Genomic DNA, 17,015 nt, shown 5'->3' with positions numbered 1-17,015 from the left:
GTCGGAACGCTTCAGACTGACGATAGAGAAGGCCAGGACAAAAACAGAGGCGGCAACCTCAGGAAGGGTGGAGTCCATAACAGCCTGTTGTTGGCTGGGTAAGATGTGCTAACAACACAAGGATGTGAACAGTGGAACTAGTGGGATGACTAGGGTTGGGGGGAAGTGAAGGGAAGGGGGGGGGGGGGAAGGGGGGGGAAATCAAAGTGTGTCAACTATAGTGTGTCAGCGAGTGTGTCACTGTCCTGGCGGTGTCAGTGAGTGTGTCAGCTCTAGTGTGTCAGTGAGTGTGTCAACTCTAGTGTGCCACTGCCCTGCGTGTGTCAACTCTAGTGTGTTAGTGGGTGTCAACTCTAGTGTGTCACTGTCCTGAGTGTGTCAGTGAGTATGTCAACTCTAGTGCGTCACTGTCTTGCGTGTGTCAGTGAGTGTGTCAACTCTAGTGTGTTAGTGGGTGTGTCAACTCTAGTGTGCCACTGCCCTGCGTGTGTCAGTGTGTCAACGCTAGTGTGTTAGTGGGTGTGTCAACTCTAGTGTGCCACTGTCCTGAGTGTGTCAGTGAGTGTGTCAACTCTAGTGTGTCACTGTCCTGCGTGTCAGTGAGTGTGTCAACTCTAGTGTGTTAGTGGGTGTGTCAACTTTGGCGTGTCACTGCCCTGCGTGTGTCAACACTAGTGTGTTAGTGGGTGTGTCAACTCTAGTGTGTCAACTCTAGTGTGCCACTGTCCTGAGTGTGTCAGTGAGTGTGTCAACTCTAGTGTGTTAGTGGGTGTCAACTCTAGTGTGTCAGCGAGTGTGTCAACTCTAGTGTGCCACTGTCCTGAGTGTGTCAGTGAGTGTGTCAACTCTAGTGTGTCAAATTAAATTAAAATTGAATCTGAACTCTAGTGTGTCAGTGGGTGTGTCAACTCTAGTGTGTCATCGAGTGTGTCAACTCTAGTGTTAGTGGGTGTGTCAACTCTAGTGTGTCAGCGAGCGTGTCAACTCTAGTGTGTCAGCGAGTGTGTCAACTCTAGTGTGTTAGTGGGTGTGTCAACTCTAGTGTGTCAACTCTAGTGTGTCATCGAGTGTGTCAACTCTAGTGTTAGTGGGTGTGTCAACTCTAGTGTGTCAGCGAGTGTGTCAACTCTAGTGTGTCAGCGAGTGTGTCAACTCTAGTGTGTCAGCGAGTGTGTCAACTCTAGTGTGTCAGCGAGTGTGTCAACTCTAGTGTGTCAGCGAGTGTGTCAACTCTAGTGTGTCAGCGAGTGTGTCTACAGATGTCAGAGGAAGTGGGCGTGCCGCTCTGGCCGATGCCCCGCTGAATCTGGCCGGTGAGCCGGATGGAGCGGGGCGGGACTGTGTGTGATTGGCCGGCGGGGCCGTCAGTCACCGGAGGTGGGACTTGTCCGGGCCAGGCGGGGTGTGATTGGTCGAAGGAGCCATCGATCAGCGAGGGGGTGGGACTTGTCCCGGTCAGGCGCTGTGTGATTGGCTACCACGGCCGGCCGTCAGTCAGTGGGGGGAGGGGGAGGGGTGGGGCTAACCCTGGACAGGGGCTGTGTGATTGGCCGACGGAGCCGTCAATCAATGAGGGTCGGGACCTGTCCTGGCCCGGTGCGGTGTGATTGGTCAGTGGGACCGTCGCTCAGCTAGGGGGCGGGACTTGTCCTGGTCAGGCGGGGTGTGATTGGTCAGTGGGACCGTCGCTCAGCTAGGGGGCGGGACTTGTCCTGGTCAGGCGGGGCGTGATTGGCCGGCGGGGCTGCCGCTCAGCGAGGGGGGCGGGGCGCTGGAGCGGGGCCGGAGAGCAGCGGCTGAGCGAGCGCGCGAGCGGGCGAGAAGGCCATGGCCGTCGTTCTGCCCCGCGGCTGGGAGGTGAAGCGCGACCCCGACAGCGGCTGGCCCTACTACATCGACCATAACACCGGCACCACCACATGGAATGACCCCCGGCTCCGCAAGGTGAGTGGGGAGGGCGAGAGAGGGGAGAGGGGGGGGATGGGGATGGGGAGGGTGAGAGAGGGGGGGAGGGGAGGTGAGGGGGGATGGGATGGGGAGAGAGTGGGGGGGAGGGTGAGGGGGGGGGGGGAGAGGGGGGGAGAGGGGAGGAGAGAAGAGGGGAGGTGAGGAGAGGAGAGGAGAGGAGAGGGGGAGAGAGTGGGGGGGATGGGGGGGTGAGGGGAGGTGAAGGGAGAAGCTGAGGGAGGGCAAAGGGGAGGGGAGGGGGGAGGGGGGAGAGGGTGGAGGAGAGGAGGGGGGGGGGGGAGGAGAGGGTGGAGGTGAGGAGAGGAGAGGGAGAGGTGAGGGGGGGGGGGGGAGAGGGGTGGGGGGGGGGAGTGGGGAGGGAGGAGAGGGTGGGGGGGAGAGGAGGGGGGAGGGTGGGAGGGGGAGGAGAGGAGGGTGAGGGGGGAGAGGGGGGGGGGAGGGGGATGGGGAGAGGGGAGGAGGAGAGGGGGGGGGGGGAGGGGGGGAGAGAGTGGGGGGGAGGGGAGGTGAGGGGGAGGGGGGGGGGATGGGGGGAGGAGGGGGGGAGGGGTGAGAGAGGGGGGGGATGGGGAGAGGGGGGAGGTGAGAGAGGGGGGGATGGGGAGGAGGGGGATGGGGGGAGGGGAGGAGGAGAGGGGGGGTGAGGGGAGAAGCTGAGGGAGGCAAAGGGGAGGGGAGGTGAAGGATGGAAGGGGAGAGAGAGGGATAGGAGGGGAGAGGAAGAGGTGAGGGGGGGGGAGAAGAGGAATGAGGTAAAGAGCAGGGGGAATAAAGAGGAGAAGATGAATGGAGGAAGGAGAAGAAGGGAGAGGAGAGGAAAGGTGATTGGGGAGGATAGAGGGGAAGGAAACGAGGCTGGAGGGGAGGGGGAAGAGGGAATGGGAAGGGGTGGTAAGAGGAGGAGGGAAGAATGGGGGGAGGAGCAGAGGGAGAGAATAAGGGAGGTGAGGGAGAGAGGGGAACAGAGTAAAGGAAGGGAGGTGGATAGGATAGAGGGAGAGAGGAGGTAGTAGGGAATAGGGAAAGGGAGTGAAAGGGTATGTCCTACCCTTCAAAGAGTCATAGAGAAGATGGACACAAAAAAATCTGGAGTAATTCAGCGGGACAGGCAGCATCTCTGGAGAGAAGGAATGGGTGACGTAGGCTGAAGAAGGGTCTCGACCTGAAACGTCACCCATTCCTTCACTCCCACTCCAGAGATGCTGTCTGTTCCGCTGAGTTACTCCAGCTTTTTGTGTCTATCTTCGGTTTAAACCAGCATGTGCAGTTCCTTCTTACACATAGAGTCATACAGCATGGAAACGGGCCCAACGCCGACCAACATGCCCCATCAAAGTTAGTAGCACCTGCCTTGGTTTGGCCCATATCCCTCGAAACCTGTACTTTAAAGTATTTTGAGAGAGAAGTGGGAGGGGGAGTGAGAGTAAGGATGAGAGGGAGGAGGATGGTGGTAGGGGAAGAATTGGAGTTAGTGGGGGTACACAAAAATGCTGGAGAAACTCAGCGGGTGCAGCAGCATCTATGGAGCGAAGGAGATAGGTAATGTTTCGGGCCGAAACCCTTCTTCAGACTGATAGGGGGTGGCGGGGAGAAGGAAGGAAAAAGGGCCCTGGAGTTAGTGGGGGTTGAGTCAATCGGGGAAGGAAAAATGAGGGCCCTGGAGTTAGTGGGGGTTGGGGTTGAGAAGTACGCCATTTTTTTTTATCATCAATCTACACACAATACCCCAGTATGAAGAAGCGAAAACAGGTGTTTAGAAAATTTTGCAAAGTAATTAAGAAGAAATAACTGAAATATCACATTTACATAAGTATTCAGACCCTTTGCTATGACACTCAAAATTGTCCGTAGACCTCCGAGACAGGATTGTGTCGAGACACAGATCTGGGGAAGGGTATACAACAATTTCTGCAGCATTGCAGGTACCAAAGAACACAGTGGCCTCCGTGATTCTTAAATGGCAGAACTTTGGAACCACCAGGACGCTTCATAGAGCTGGCCGCCTGGCCAAACTGAGCAATCGGGGGAGAAGGGCCTTGGTCAGGGAGGTGATCAAGAACCAGATGGTCACTCTGACAGAGCTCCAGAGTTCCTGTGTGAAGATGGGAGAACCTTCCCGAAGGACAACTATATCTGCAACACTCCACCAATCAGGCCTTTATGGTAGAGTGGCCAGACGGAAGCCACTCCTCAGTAAAAGGCACATGACAGCCTGCTTGGAGTTTGCCAAAAGGCACCTAAAGGACTCTCAGACCATGAAAAACATGATTATCTTGTCTGATGAAACCAAGATTGAACTCTTTGGCCTGAATGCTAAGCGTCACGTTTGGAGGAAATCAGGCACCGCTCATCACCTGGCCAATACCATACCTATGGCGAAGCATGGTGGTGGCAGCACCATGCTGTGGGGATGTTTTTCAACGGCAGGAACTGGGAGACTAGTCAGGATCAAGGGAAACATGAACGGAGTAAAGTACAGAGAGATCCTTGATGAACACCTACTCCAGAGCGTTCTGGACCTCAGACTGGGATGGAGGTTCACCTTCCAACAGGACAACGACCCTAAGCACACAGCCAAGGCAATGCAGGAGTGGCTTCATGACAAGCCTGTGAATGTCCTTAAGTGGCCCAGCCAGAGCCCGGACTTGAACCCGATCGAACATCTCTGGAGGGACCTGAAAATAGCTGTGCATCGACGCTCCCCATCCAACCGGACAGAGCTTGAGAGGATCTGCAGAGAAGAATGGAAGAAATTACCCAAATACACGTGTGCCAAGCTTGTAGCGTCATACCCACGAAGACTTGAGGGTGTAATCGCTGCCAAAGGTGCCTCAACAAAGTAATGAGTAAAGGGTCTGAATACTCATGTAAATGTGATATTTCAGTTATTTATTTTTAATTACTTTGCAAAAATTTTGAAATGCCTGTTTTCACTAATTTATTGTGGGGTTTTGTGTGTAGGTTGATGATTAGAAGAAAATAATAATCCATTTTAGAATAAGGCTGTAACATAACAAAATGTGGAAAAAGTGAAGGGGTCTGAATACTTTCTGAATGCACTGTACAATAGTGGGAGGCAGTGAGGATGTGAGGCTGGTGCTCTAGTGGATGGGGGTTTCGGGAATTGTAGGTGAAATTGGGAAGAGGATGGGAAGAGGTGATGTACGGCAGGAAGAATAGACGTACAGCTTAGAAAGATGGAAAAACCTACATTGGTTATATTGATTCAGAAATTACTTTGTTTTCACGTTGAAGGCAATAAGTCCCAGGTCAGCCTGTTTATTGAGAAGCAATAAATGGAGCTCCAGTACACATTCACCTGATCAATCTGAATGTGTGGGCCAGAATAATTCAGGTCACATAGTCACAGAGAGCTCTCTATGCAGCTCGTGAAGGACAGGAATAATTCAATGGTCTTATTATCTTTATTGTGCAAGTTAACAACCATGAAAAGGTATTAATTCTTTTCCAAAATCTGAAAAAATAAAAACTTTTGTTTGAATATGTGTATTTTGATATTTTGTGTTGGAGTGGATAGTTTATCCAATGGATAGGGATGAATATACTTGTAATGGATAGGGATGATTATACTTATAATGGAGGTGAATAATTCATTTCACACCATTTAAACAGGAGAGTAAGTGTTCTGCGAGTCTGCACCGGCCAGCGATCCCCCCCACACACTATCCTACACACTAGGAACAATTTACATTTTTACCAAGCTAAATAACATACAAACCTGCCCATCTTTGGAGTGTGGGAGGAAACCAGAACACCTGGAGAAAACCCACGCAGGTCACAGGGGGAATATGCAAACTCCATTTAGACAGCACCCATAGTCAGGATCGAACCTGGGTCTCTGGTGCTATTTGATTTTTTTTTTTGCTAGGATAATCGCTGCATTTGGTTTAATGTGATCCATGGTGACACGGCTTGTGTCCAATTGTGTCAGCCCCCAATAAATCAGCCCACACTCTCATCAGAATGAATGCCTGTGAAGAAAACTCTTGCTTATAGCTAGTGCTTTAGTTTTAACTACGGAAAATGTAGACGTGAGTTGCATCAAACCAAATGTGACCGCTATCATTTAGCATCTTAATTTAATGTGATAGCAAGGAGAAAAACAAAGATTTTGAATTCATTTCTATTACTTTGAGTCAATCCATGAGACGTTGTCTGCTTTCTGCACTAGTGTCTTGTCAAATACCTTCAATTCACTGATGTAAAGCAATTGTCTGATTGAAGTACTTGGTGGGTTGCTAATTTTAGTCAACACAGGTTATTCGGAGGATCTGAAAATGGAGTGATCAGTCGAAGCAGGAATAGGCCATTTGAACCTTGTACTTATCTTACCATTTAATTAGTTCATGACTGATCATTTACCTTGGTGCCACTTTCCTGCACTAATCCTATGCCCCGTGATTCCCTTAATAATATCTTAAATTCTGCTAATATATTTTAAATTTATACCACAACCTTAGACTAGCTAGACTACTCCGAAGATTCGCTACACTCCAGAGGAATAGATTTCTTCTCATCTGGCCTGAATTTCTGACACTTATTTTAAAACTGAATAGGACAGAAAGCGCTGGAGTAACTCAGTAGGTCAAGCAGCAGCTCTGGAGAACGTGGATCGGTGACGTTTCAGGTTGAGACCCTTCTTCAGACGGCGACCACGGTTCTAAAGACCTAATTGTCCCTATTGAAGCATTAGAGAATTTGCATCTTTCAAAGGCACGGTGGCACAGTGATAGTATTGCTGCCCTACAACGCCAGAGGTCCGTCATCTGAAGAAGGGTCTCGACCCGAAATGTCACCCATTTCTTCTCTCCAGGGATGCTGCCTGTCCTGCTGAGTTACTCCAGATTTTTTTGTCCATCACCCATGACCTTTGTGAATTTTCTCTGGGTCCTCTGGTTTATTTCCACACTCCAAAGACATACAAGCTTGTAGGTTAATTGGCTTTGGTATAAATTTCCGCGAGCGTGTGTGTGTTTTTTACTGGTCTTCTTAGACCTGGTGGGCCGAAGGGCCTGTTTCCACGCTGTATCTCTATACTAAACTAAACAATAAGGCCCTTCCGAATTTGACTTCAGGCTTACTCTACTTAATAGCTCCTCCAATAAGAACCACACCATTTCAATATCACGTTGGAGAACTTTGCTTTACTCCTATCAGGGTAAATACATGGTCTACAGCTCAGTTTGCCTGACCAGATCTATAGACCATACTCAGAGTGAGGCCTTGCCGCTCTTTATATTTGACTCTTGCTTTGATTATTTTAGGAAATGCCGTACGCAGGGTTTGAATCTAATTACTGGTATCCTACTGGACCGCAAGCTGGTCCATATCCAAGTAACTATTCTCAAATGATGGACCATCAAATGCCTCCACAAGTAAGTGCCACTTTTCATGCATTAAAACTGTTAAATTATTTTGGCTTGCAGGCGGGAATCTACTTGATGGCTCGGGCACAAAAATGTGTATTTTATAGTCAAAAACCAAAAATGTTGAAATGTAAATTAAAAAGGAGAATGCATGGGGAAAAAATATTAGAGTAATTCAGCAGGTCAGGCAACATGCCTGCAGGACGTAGATAGGTCAATGTCCTCCGAAGATGCTGCCTGACTTGCTGAGTGACTTTGCTGACTTGTTGAGTGATGGGATCTGGAAATTATTTCCTCAAATAACTGTCCCTAGCCAACAGGTAGTCTACCGGGACCCTCCCTGCCTGAGGTCATCTGTGGCTGGCCCTGGTTTGTCCTGGTCATTTCTTGCTTCCCCCCCCCCCCATCCCCCCCCCCCCACACAATCGGTCCAAAGTAGCATCCCGACCCAAAACTTTACCTATCCAACTTCTCCAAAGATGTGGCCTCACCTGCTAAGTTACTCCAGAATTTAGTGTCTTTCTTTGGTATAAACCAACATCTGCTGTTCCTTTGTACGACAGGGCTAAATCGCACCCGGATACTCCCTTTTCTCCCCTCTCCCATCAGGCGAGAGATATAGAAGTGTGAAAATGCACACCTCCAGATTCGGGGAAAGTTTCTTCCCAGCTTTTATCGGGCAACTGAATCATCCTACCAACAACTAGAGAGCCGTCTTTGCAGGAAGATTGTTCCCGATGTTGGGGAAGTCCAGGACAAGGGGTCACAGCTTAAGGATAAGGGGGAAATCCTTTAAGACCGAGATGAGAAAAACATTTTTCACACAGAGAGTGGTGAATCTCTGGAACTCTCTGCCACAGAGGGTACTTGAGGCCAGTTCATTGGCTATATTTAAGAGGGAGTTAGATGTGGCTCTTGTGGCTAAAGGGATCAGGGGGTATGGAGAGAAGGCAGGTACGGGATACTAAGTTGGATGATCAGCCATGATCATATTGAATGGCGGTGCAGGCTCGAAGGGCCGAATGGCCTACTCCTGCACTTATTTTCTATGTATCTATGTCTTGAACTACTATCTACCTCATTGGAGTCTGTGGAATTCTCTGCCTCAGAGGGCGGTGGAGGCAGGTTCTCTGGATGCTTTCAAGAGAGAGCTAGATATGGGGAGAAGGCAGGAACAGGGTACTGATTGGGGATGATCAGCCATGATCACATTGAATGGCGGTGCTGGCTCGAAGGGCCGAATGGCCTACTCCTGCACCTATTTCTATTGTCTATTGAAACCCTCAGACTACCTTTGATCAGGCTTTACTGTATATTTATGTATCTCTACACTGTGGATGGCTCGATTGTAATCATGTGTTGTCTTTCTGCTGACAAACTAAACTCAAACTCAAGCAATGTTGATTTTACAAGATGTTTAAATGCCTGCAGTAGGGTCTGAAACTGTCCCCTCTGTTCTCCTGTTGTGTTCCTTTAAACACATAAGCTTTTCACTGTACCTCGTTACACGTGATAATACACCAAGCTCAAACTAAACTTTTTATTATATTATGTTCTCATTTACTCCCTCGTTTACTGGTGTTTAGTCCCAGGTACAGAATATTTAAGGGAGGCGGTGTTCCTTGCCAGAGGAATATGTAATGCATGGGGTCCTTTGCTCTATGCATGGACTTCTTTTACTGAGCTAGTGTGCAAAACATGAGATTGGACAAGTGTGCCAATGTTTTCCTATACAACAGTTTTTCTCTTAAGTTTAAGTTCAGCAACGTTTAAGAAACATTTTGACAGGTACCTGGATTAGGATAGGTTTAGTGGGATGTGGGCCAAATGCAGGCAGGTGGGACTAGTGTAGATGGGACGTGTGGGCAGGTTGGGCCACAGAGCATGTTTCCACGCTATAAGATTCTATGACTATGACTCTTCATAAATTATTATCTTGTTACTGTTGCTGGGGGGATTTTTTCTGACTGCTTGGAGAATGATCACAAGCCTGGCCTGCAGCCACCTCAGGGCTGGTCTGCTGTTCAGAGAGTCAGGAATGTGCAGCAGCCTTTAGGGTGGAAACTTTGCGTCAACAATCTGCATGTGGGTTGAGCTGAGAAAAGGAAGTGACTGGTGTGACCTTTGTTCTGCTGCATTTTCTTGATGATTCATTCTCAAGCTAAACTGCAGGCAATCTCGATATCAGTCCATGTGACCGCCAATAATAATTCAACCTATTAGCGCTTTTGTATTTAAAAAATGCTGGAGGAACTCAGCAGGTTTGTCGACATCTGTGGAGGGAAATGGACATGACGTTTTGGTTCGGGTCTCTTCTTCACTCAGCTTGTCCTTTACTCCAGATTTCAGCATCTGCAATTTCCTGTGTCTGCATTTTTGGATAAATGTGTCAGTTCCATGTGTAATTTAGTTTAATTTAGTTTAGTTTAGAGAGATAGTGCGGAAACAGACCCATTTGCCCACAAAGTCCACACCGACCAGCGATCCTCGCACATTAACACTACACTAGGGACAATTTTTACTCATACCAAGCCTATTAACCTACAAACCTGTGCATCTTTGGAGTGTGTGAGGAAACCGAAGTTCTCGGAGAAAACCCATGCAGGTCACGGGGTGAACGTACAAACTCAGTACAGGCAAGGACCCATAGCCAGGATTGGATCAGGGTCCCTGGCGCTGTAAGGCAGAGATTCTACCGCTGCGCCACCACGCTGCCCGTAGTATTTAGTTAATCTAGATGTGCCAGCTAATCTGTAGTAGCAACTGATTCATGATATTGAATCTGTGATTCCCTGTTGGTTGGCAGAACACATTGTTGTATAGGATCAATAATGTGAGTCAGAAAGACTGGAACAAATGAATGGGTGATAGGCTTACCCGTGAGCCGGTTAATTAAACAGCTGCTGTTAATTTCACATCCGCCTTGTCATCAATTCAACTCCCTTCATCACTTGGAGGCACAATGGCGCAACGGTAGAGTTGCTGCCTTACGGCGCCAGAGACCCGGGTTTGATCCTGACTATGGGTGCTGTCTGTACCAAGTTTGTATGTTCTCCCTGTGACCACGTGGGTTTTCTCCGGGTGCACTGGTTTCCTCCCACTCTCCAAAGAGGCACAAGTTTGTAGGTTGATTGGCTTCAGTAAAATGTATAAATTGTCCCTAGTGTGTAAGATAGTGCTAGAGTACAGGGAATGCTGGTCGGTGCGGTCTTGGTAGGCCGAAGGTCCTGTTTTCGCGATGTATCTCTAAATTCTAAACATTTTAGGAAGACAGTCAGAACAATTTCTCCAGAGTGGAAATATCAAAGACTAAGTACTGGTTTAAGATCAGAGGGGGGGAAATTTGATGATGGCCAGGCAAGTTTTTGCGCAGAGTGGCGAATGCCTGGAACTTGCTGTCAGCTGTGATGGTGGAGGGAGCTATGATATTGCCGTTCAATAGGTATTTAGATATGCACGTGAAATTATCAGGGAATGGAGGGATATGAATCACGTGCAGGCAGAGGATATTAATTTAACTGGGCTTCATGTTCGGAACAAACTGTAGGACAAGTTCCGGTTCTATGTTACATGTCGTTCTGAACTGAAATAGATGGTTTGCAAACCTGGCATCCTATGCTAACACGAATTCAAATGTCCGACACTGTAATCCTCTCCCTCCTGCTAGCCTGTAATTATAAGGCTTTTACAATTCACTTTAGCTTGTACGGAGTACTGATCAAATCGTTGTCCATACCAAGTTATGTCCATCTCCTGCTTTAAACCCTTTCCCAGTATACTTCTCTAATCATGTTCACCGTTCACTATTTTGATCAGACTTCAGGATCAGATGTCGGCCATTTTTCCCCTCAGACTGGTGAGCTAATCTCACCTCCATCTTTTCCCAATATGTCAACACAGGATGCAGCTGGTAGATCAGCTACCTCACCGCACAAGAGAACCAGGTTCGATCCTGACCTCGGGTGCTGTCTGTGTGGAGTTTGCATGTTCTCCCTGTGACCGTGTGAGTTTCCTCTGGGTGCTCCAGTTTCCTCCCACATACCAAAGACGTGCGTGTTTGTAAATTGCCCTTGTATGGAGGGGATGGATGAGCAAGTGGGATAATATAGAACTGGTATGAATGGGTGATCGATCAATGGTCAGCACGGACTCGTTGGGCCAAAAGGCCTGCTTCTATGCTGTATTTCTAAACCAAACTAGATATTGTAGTACACAAAAAAGCTGGAGAAACTCAGCGGGTGCAGCAGCATCTATGGAGCGAAGGAAATAGGCAACGTTTCGAGCCGAAACCCTTCTTCAGACATTGATATTGTAGTATTGAGTAAAACACAAACACATTTATACCAAGTCATTGGAGGAACTCAATGGGTCAGGCAGCATCTGGGGAAAGACTGGACAGGCGACGTTTTGAATTGGGACTTTTAGGTCTGAAGAAGGGTCACAAAACGTCATTTGTCCATTCCCTCCCCAGATGCTGCCTGACCCATTGGGTTCCTCCATTGACTTGGTATAAATGTGTTTGTGTTTTACTCAATGCTACAATATCTAGTTGAGTTCCTACTCTTAACATCTGTTTCCAGAACTCTTTAAACATCTCCCCTCCCTCACCCATAGTTCTAGTGTTAGCTTGTTCACTTGGGTTTTCTACTTTTCTCCATGTTTTCAGACTTCTGGCTTCACAGCTTTCTAATTCCACCTCCCGATCTGCCACAAAAAAAAGGCACAAAGTGGTGGAGTAACCCTGCGGGTCAGGCAGCATCACTGGAGAAGGTTTGGTTGGGATCAGCCTCGCTCCTTTACACCCAGCACTGTGGGGGTGAGGCCTGGTGCCTGATGCTGCCTCTGCATTGATAACAGGCTCAGCCTCTGAGCTCACAAAGGGTGAGCTCAGTGTAAGTGCTGCATGGATGCATCAATTGGCTGGAACTCGATGAGATCATGGCAAAGGGAGTGCACCAGTCGGTTATAAAGTGTAACTGGGGTGGTTATTTTATTTTTCTGTCTGGTTACAGTGAACGTGCTTCTGCTGGGTGTATGATCTGTAACAACCTATATCTTCTTTCAGGGGTTGGTCAATGGTGTGTTCTCGTCTGGACGAGCGCCGTCACCGCGGCCTGTCCAGGGGAACGCTTGGTATCCCCCGGGGCCGGCTGAGCACCCGCGGGAGGAGCCCATAACGAGCGAGAGCCACCAACAGCAGCCCTACCGCCAGCATCCTCAGCACCAGCAAAACCCCACGCCACAGGCAGGGCTGCCAAGGCCTCCGTCCAACGGGAATGCTTCCTCCGCACAGTGGGCCTACTCGCAAACGGGCCCGCCCAACCAGGGGCTGCTGTCGAGGCCGCAGGCCCCCACTCATCAGGCTTATTCACCGGCCCAAGGACAACGGGTAGGTGCTGACACTGGAGCATGTTTAGTTTAGTTCCGAGATACCACACGGAAACAGGGCCCACCAAGTCCGCGCCGACCAGCGATGCCCGCACATTAACACTCTCCTACACACACACTTGGGACAATTTACATTTATACCCAGCCAATTAACCTACAAACCAGTACGTCTTTGGAGCATGGGAGGAAACCGAAGATATCAGAGACAGCCCATGCGGTCACGGGGAGATCGTACGAACTCCATACATACAGCACCCGTAGTCGGGATTGAACCCGGTTCTCTGATGCTGCAATGCAGCAACTCTACCGCTGGGCCGCCCTGCTGCACAAGAAGCGTGAAATCAGTAACTAAGCTCTTGACTCTCGTGAGGGCAGGTTGTCGTGATGGCTTCTAGGTAGCAAGTAATGGGGTACTCTTTGACCCGGGAAACATTTCAAACTTTCCAGTCGAATTTCACCAGCATGGTTCACACTGACAGAATAAATTGAGCAGTCCCATCCTATATCACCAATAACAGGTCCGGTTAGCATGGGTTGCTATACTAATGCTAACAAGCAATTTCAGGGTGTTATTTATGCTTGGAGGACAGAGTGCTGGAGTAACTTAGCGAGTCAGATAGTATCTCTGAAGGATATGAATAGGTGACATTTTGGGAAAAGTCACCTGTCCCTCCACAGATGCTGCCTGACCTGTTGAGTTACTCCAGCACTACTCAAGATTCCAGCACCTGGTCCCACTATGTTATTTGTGATGTTAATCTTTCTTTCCTCAATTAACCTGTATTCTGCTTCTCTCTAAATAGGAGCTGTACGATCAACAGCCTCACTACCCAGTGACGCCATCTCAGTACCCCTTTGGAAGCCCGGGTACTGCCCAGCAACAGGCCCTCTATCCTCCTCAGCATCAGCCTGCACAGTGGCAACCCTCGATGCCAGCATCTGCACTTCCCACAGCGGGAGTGCCAACTCACGACCCCTGGGCCCAGGTCCGAGTCCCAGCGATGCAGTCATCCGCGGAGCAGTTCACTCATCCCATGTCAGGCTTTGGGGGCAACATTGTTTCGGGACCCTCGCCAGGCTGGCAGAGAGTCGACCCACCACCGTCTGTGTATGACCAGAAAGTAAGTAAATCCTTGTGCATAATAGCACCTTTATTGCGACATGCGGCATCGTGGTGTAACAGTAGAGTTGCTGCCTTACAGCGCCGGAGACCCGGGTTTGGTCCAGACTACGGGTACTTGTCTGTACTCAGTTTATACATCGTCCCTGTGGCATGCGCGTAGGTTTTCTCCGGGATCTCTGGTTTCCTCCCACACTCCAATAGACGTACAAGTTTGTAGGTTAATTGGCTTGGTATAAGCGTAAATTGTCCCTAGTGTGTGCAGAATAATATTAATGTGTGGGGATCGCTGGCCAGCATGGACTCGGTGGGCTGAAGGGCCAGTTTCCATGCCGTATCTCTAAACTAAACTAAGTGAATTGTGTACAGGTTGACCACTTGGGGCTTACCTTTCTCCCATAGAATTGGTAAAGGTAAATAATTCACCATAGAACTGATGCTCAAAATTGGATAATATGATAACAAATTTGGCATTCTTTGCAAATTACTCTTTCCCTGTCAGAAAAGGAAGGTGAGGCAGTTACTATAACAACATTTAACAGGCATTTGGACAGGTGATAGAAACTGTTCAGAGAGATACGGGGCTAATGAAGGAATGTGGGACTAGTGTAGATGGACATCTTAATTGGCATGGGCAAGCTCAGCCTAAGGGCCTAGTTTCATTCAGTGCTATATGGCTCTGAACTTTCTCAATACAATTTTCTAAGACATCTCCCGAGTTGTAAATGAGTTTCTTACAGTATAGGAGTTACGTTGAGTTACTCCAGCACTTTGTGCCATCTAAGGTAGTCCCCTTTTGGCCCATATCCCTCTTAACCTTACGTTGTCATTATCCATTTCACATATCTTCTGTCGTTCTCTCTCCCCTCTCTGTATCCTCCTCACAAATCCGCACTTGCTCTGCACCCCTCTTGGTCCTCTCATCCAAATCCTCGATGTAGATCGTGGAAACAGCTTGGGACCAACCTGGCCAGAAATTCCCAACTCGAATGACCTGTTTAACCTGTTTCTACCCATTAACCAAGCTTAATTCATCAGTATACTATCTCCAAATTTGGGCTTTAAGTTTGCTTAATGACCTGTATAGAATTTTATTAAAAGCCTTCTGAATTGATACATGCAATGTTCACTGGTTCTAGCCTTGTCTGATTTATTCGTTGCAATCACATTTCCCTTTCACAATTTTAGGATTTATTCGGGTTTGGGGAATGACTGATTATGTTAAAATGGTCCCAGAATCATTTCTTACAATCACTCCACTCTTTTAAACCTCTACTCCAACAGCAGCATTTACTAACCTTGCATTAAATGTTATTCCCATTATCCTATATCTGTACACTGTGGACAGCTAGATTGTAATCTTGTATAATCTTTCCGCTGATAGTCACAAAAAACTGGAGTAACTCAGCAGGACAGGCAGCATCTCTGGAGAGAAGGTTTCTGCTGACTGGTAGCTTGCAATAAAAACGTGTACCTCGGTAACTAAACTGTTTCTTGTTGTTTTCTTTAGGATATTCCATATTCCATAAACCATCAGGACCCCCTGCCTTGCTTAAACAACGCAAACTTCCCAGGGAATGACCAGCAACCCGCAGGCTACCTCCCACCGCAACCCCCAGACCAGCTGCCAGGCACGACGCAAGCCACACGGATGGAGTACAGCGCTCCCCCGACTGTGTACAAGGTCCACACTGAGAGCAAGGGAGGTCGAGAGAAGGCCGCGGGGGCTGCGACTGACGAGGGGACGCAGCCGGCTGAATGTCCCGTGCACCCCGGCCAAGTCAAGGTGGAGCAAGTCATGAACAATGTGCAGCAGTTGGAGGCCGAGGTGAACCAGTTTGACGGAAAGCGGGGAGACAAGACTTACCGCTTACTGGAGGAGCTGCTGACAAAACAGCTCCTGGAAGTGGACTCGGTGGAGACGAACGGCCAGGAGCACATTCGGCAGGTGCGGAAAGCGGCCGTCCACAAGATTCAGAGTGTGCTGGAGAAATTGGAGAGGATTGCGAGGTAGAAGTTGAGGCCAGCAGAAGGAGAATTCACCCACCGCTGTCAGGAGTAAACAGTTGAAATAACTTTCCAGCACCAGGGGAACAGGACTGATGGACCAGGGCAATGAGTCCCTTGTTGCTAGTAAAACTCTTAACCTGACCTCACTGTGTATGAATTGTTCTTGTGCAGACTAGGTTGTTTGGTTTACAGGTGCATTTGAAACGAACCTAGCATGCTTGCCATGAAACCACGAGTGAACAGTCCAAATAAAGAATTTCAGTTTAGTAGTGACCAGGTGAGCATTGTAAGAAAACGTGACCAATTTCATGAATTTATCTTTTTAAGACAAATCTGAACCTCTCTGTATCCACTTGGGACTGATTAAAAGCTTCATTGCATTCGGCGTTTCAGATATTATTTCACCGTGCTTTGGTGAAAACCTGGTATGGAATGTGTAAGGTGAAAAGGGTGATGGAGTAAATAGTTTTCTTGGGTGAACCCTGCTTGTGGATGTGTCGTAGGTTTTTATCTTCATATCGTCAGTCGCTTGCCCCGTTCTGAAGGCTTTTGCTGTGATGTTACTGAACACAAGCCATGGTTTGCAGGTAAACCACAGTGCGATGGAGTCTGAATGTATTTGTACACAAAACGAGGGATGTGGGACTGAATATTAAGACTTCCAATTCCCTCTGCAATCGCAAGTGGAGATGAAGACTGCTTATCAATGCCGCCAGTGCTGGAAACCGGAATGATTCAGCTACGAGAACTGGGATTCAGCAACTGGGTAAAACAGGCACAATAACAGTGGGAGCCGTAATGCTGCTTTTAGATTCTGCTGCTGGACTGGAAGCCGAATCAGTCGTCTGCCTGTTCTTCCTCCACTTGCGCACTGATCTGCGCAGCAGCGATACTTTGGCGTAGGTATCCTTCGTTAATTGGTGCTAGGGTGCAGAGAATTGCTGCGAATTTAACAAAAAGTCATCCAGTCCCCAGAAGAAAATGATGAGATGAATGTCAAGCGGGCCGGTGTTCACTGTTGACCTGCGTCACGTTGTCAATGCTTGAATACAATTGATGCCATATTGTCATGAGTATGTTGGCCATCATTAACACCATCTCTAACTCCAGTGTGGCTCATTATTAATCAGTAGCTCCAGAAC

At 48.5% G+C, this 17,015-nt stretch overlaps 1 protein-coding gene across 1 annotated transcript; it reads left to right on the top strand.

Moving 5' to 3' along the window:
- Nucleotides 1-1,764: 1,764 nt before the first annotated feature.
- Nucleotides 1,765-16,253, top strand: LOC129713320 (BAG family molecular chaperone regulator 3-like). The gene is made up of 5 exons (XM_055662293.1): nucleotides 1,765-1,944; nucleotides 7,254-7,364; nucleotides 12,421-12,744; nucleotides 13,547-13,864; nucleotides 15,374-16,253. The coding sequence occupies exons 1-5, from the start codon at nucleotides 1,828-1,830 to the stop codon at nucleotides 15,875-15,877; spliced, it is 1,374 nt and encodes a 457-aa protein (XP_055518268.1). The 5' UTR covers nucleotides 1,765-1,827; the 3' UTR covers nucleotides 15,878-16,253.
- The last annotated feature ends 762 nt before the right edge of the window (nucleotides 16,254-17,015 follow it).

The sequence above is a fragment of the Leucoraja erinacea genome, chromosome 35 (genome assembly GCF_028641065.1).
Source record: "Leucoraja erinacea ecotype New England chromosome 35, Leri_hhj_1, whole genome shotgun sequence".
Lineage (NCBI taxonomy): Eukaryota > Metazoa > Chordata > Chondrichthyes > Rajiformes > Rajidae > Leucoraja > Leucoraja erinaceus.
The sequence above is the reverse complement of the archived record's forward strand: the minus strand, read 5'-3'. Positions and strand labels throughout refer to the sequence as shown.

Excerpts from the sequence above, each read along its gene's own strand:
- LOC129713320 (XM_055662293.1), top strand. The coding sequence starts at position 1,828 with ATGGCCGTCGTTCTGCCCCGCGGCTGGGAGGTGAAGCGCGACCCCGAC. Across the intron at positions 1,945-7,253 it reads ATGACCCCCGGCTCCGCAAG|GAAATGCCGTACGCAGGGTT; the intron begins GTGAGTGGGGAG and ends TGATTATTTTAG. Across the intron at positions 7,365-12,420 it reads ACCATCAAATGCCTCCACAA|GGGTTGGTCAATGGTGTGTT; the intron begins GTAAGTGCCACT and ends ATCTTCTTTCAG.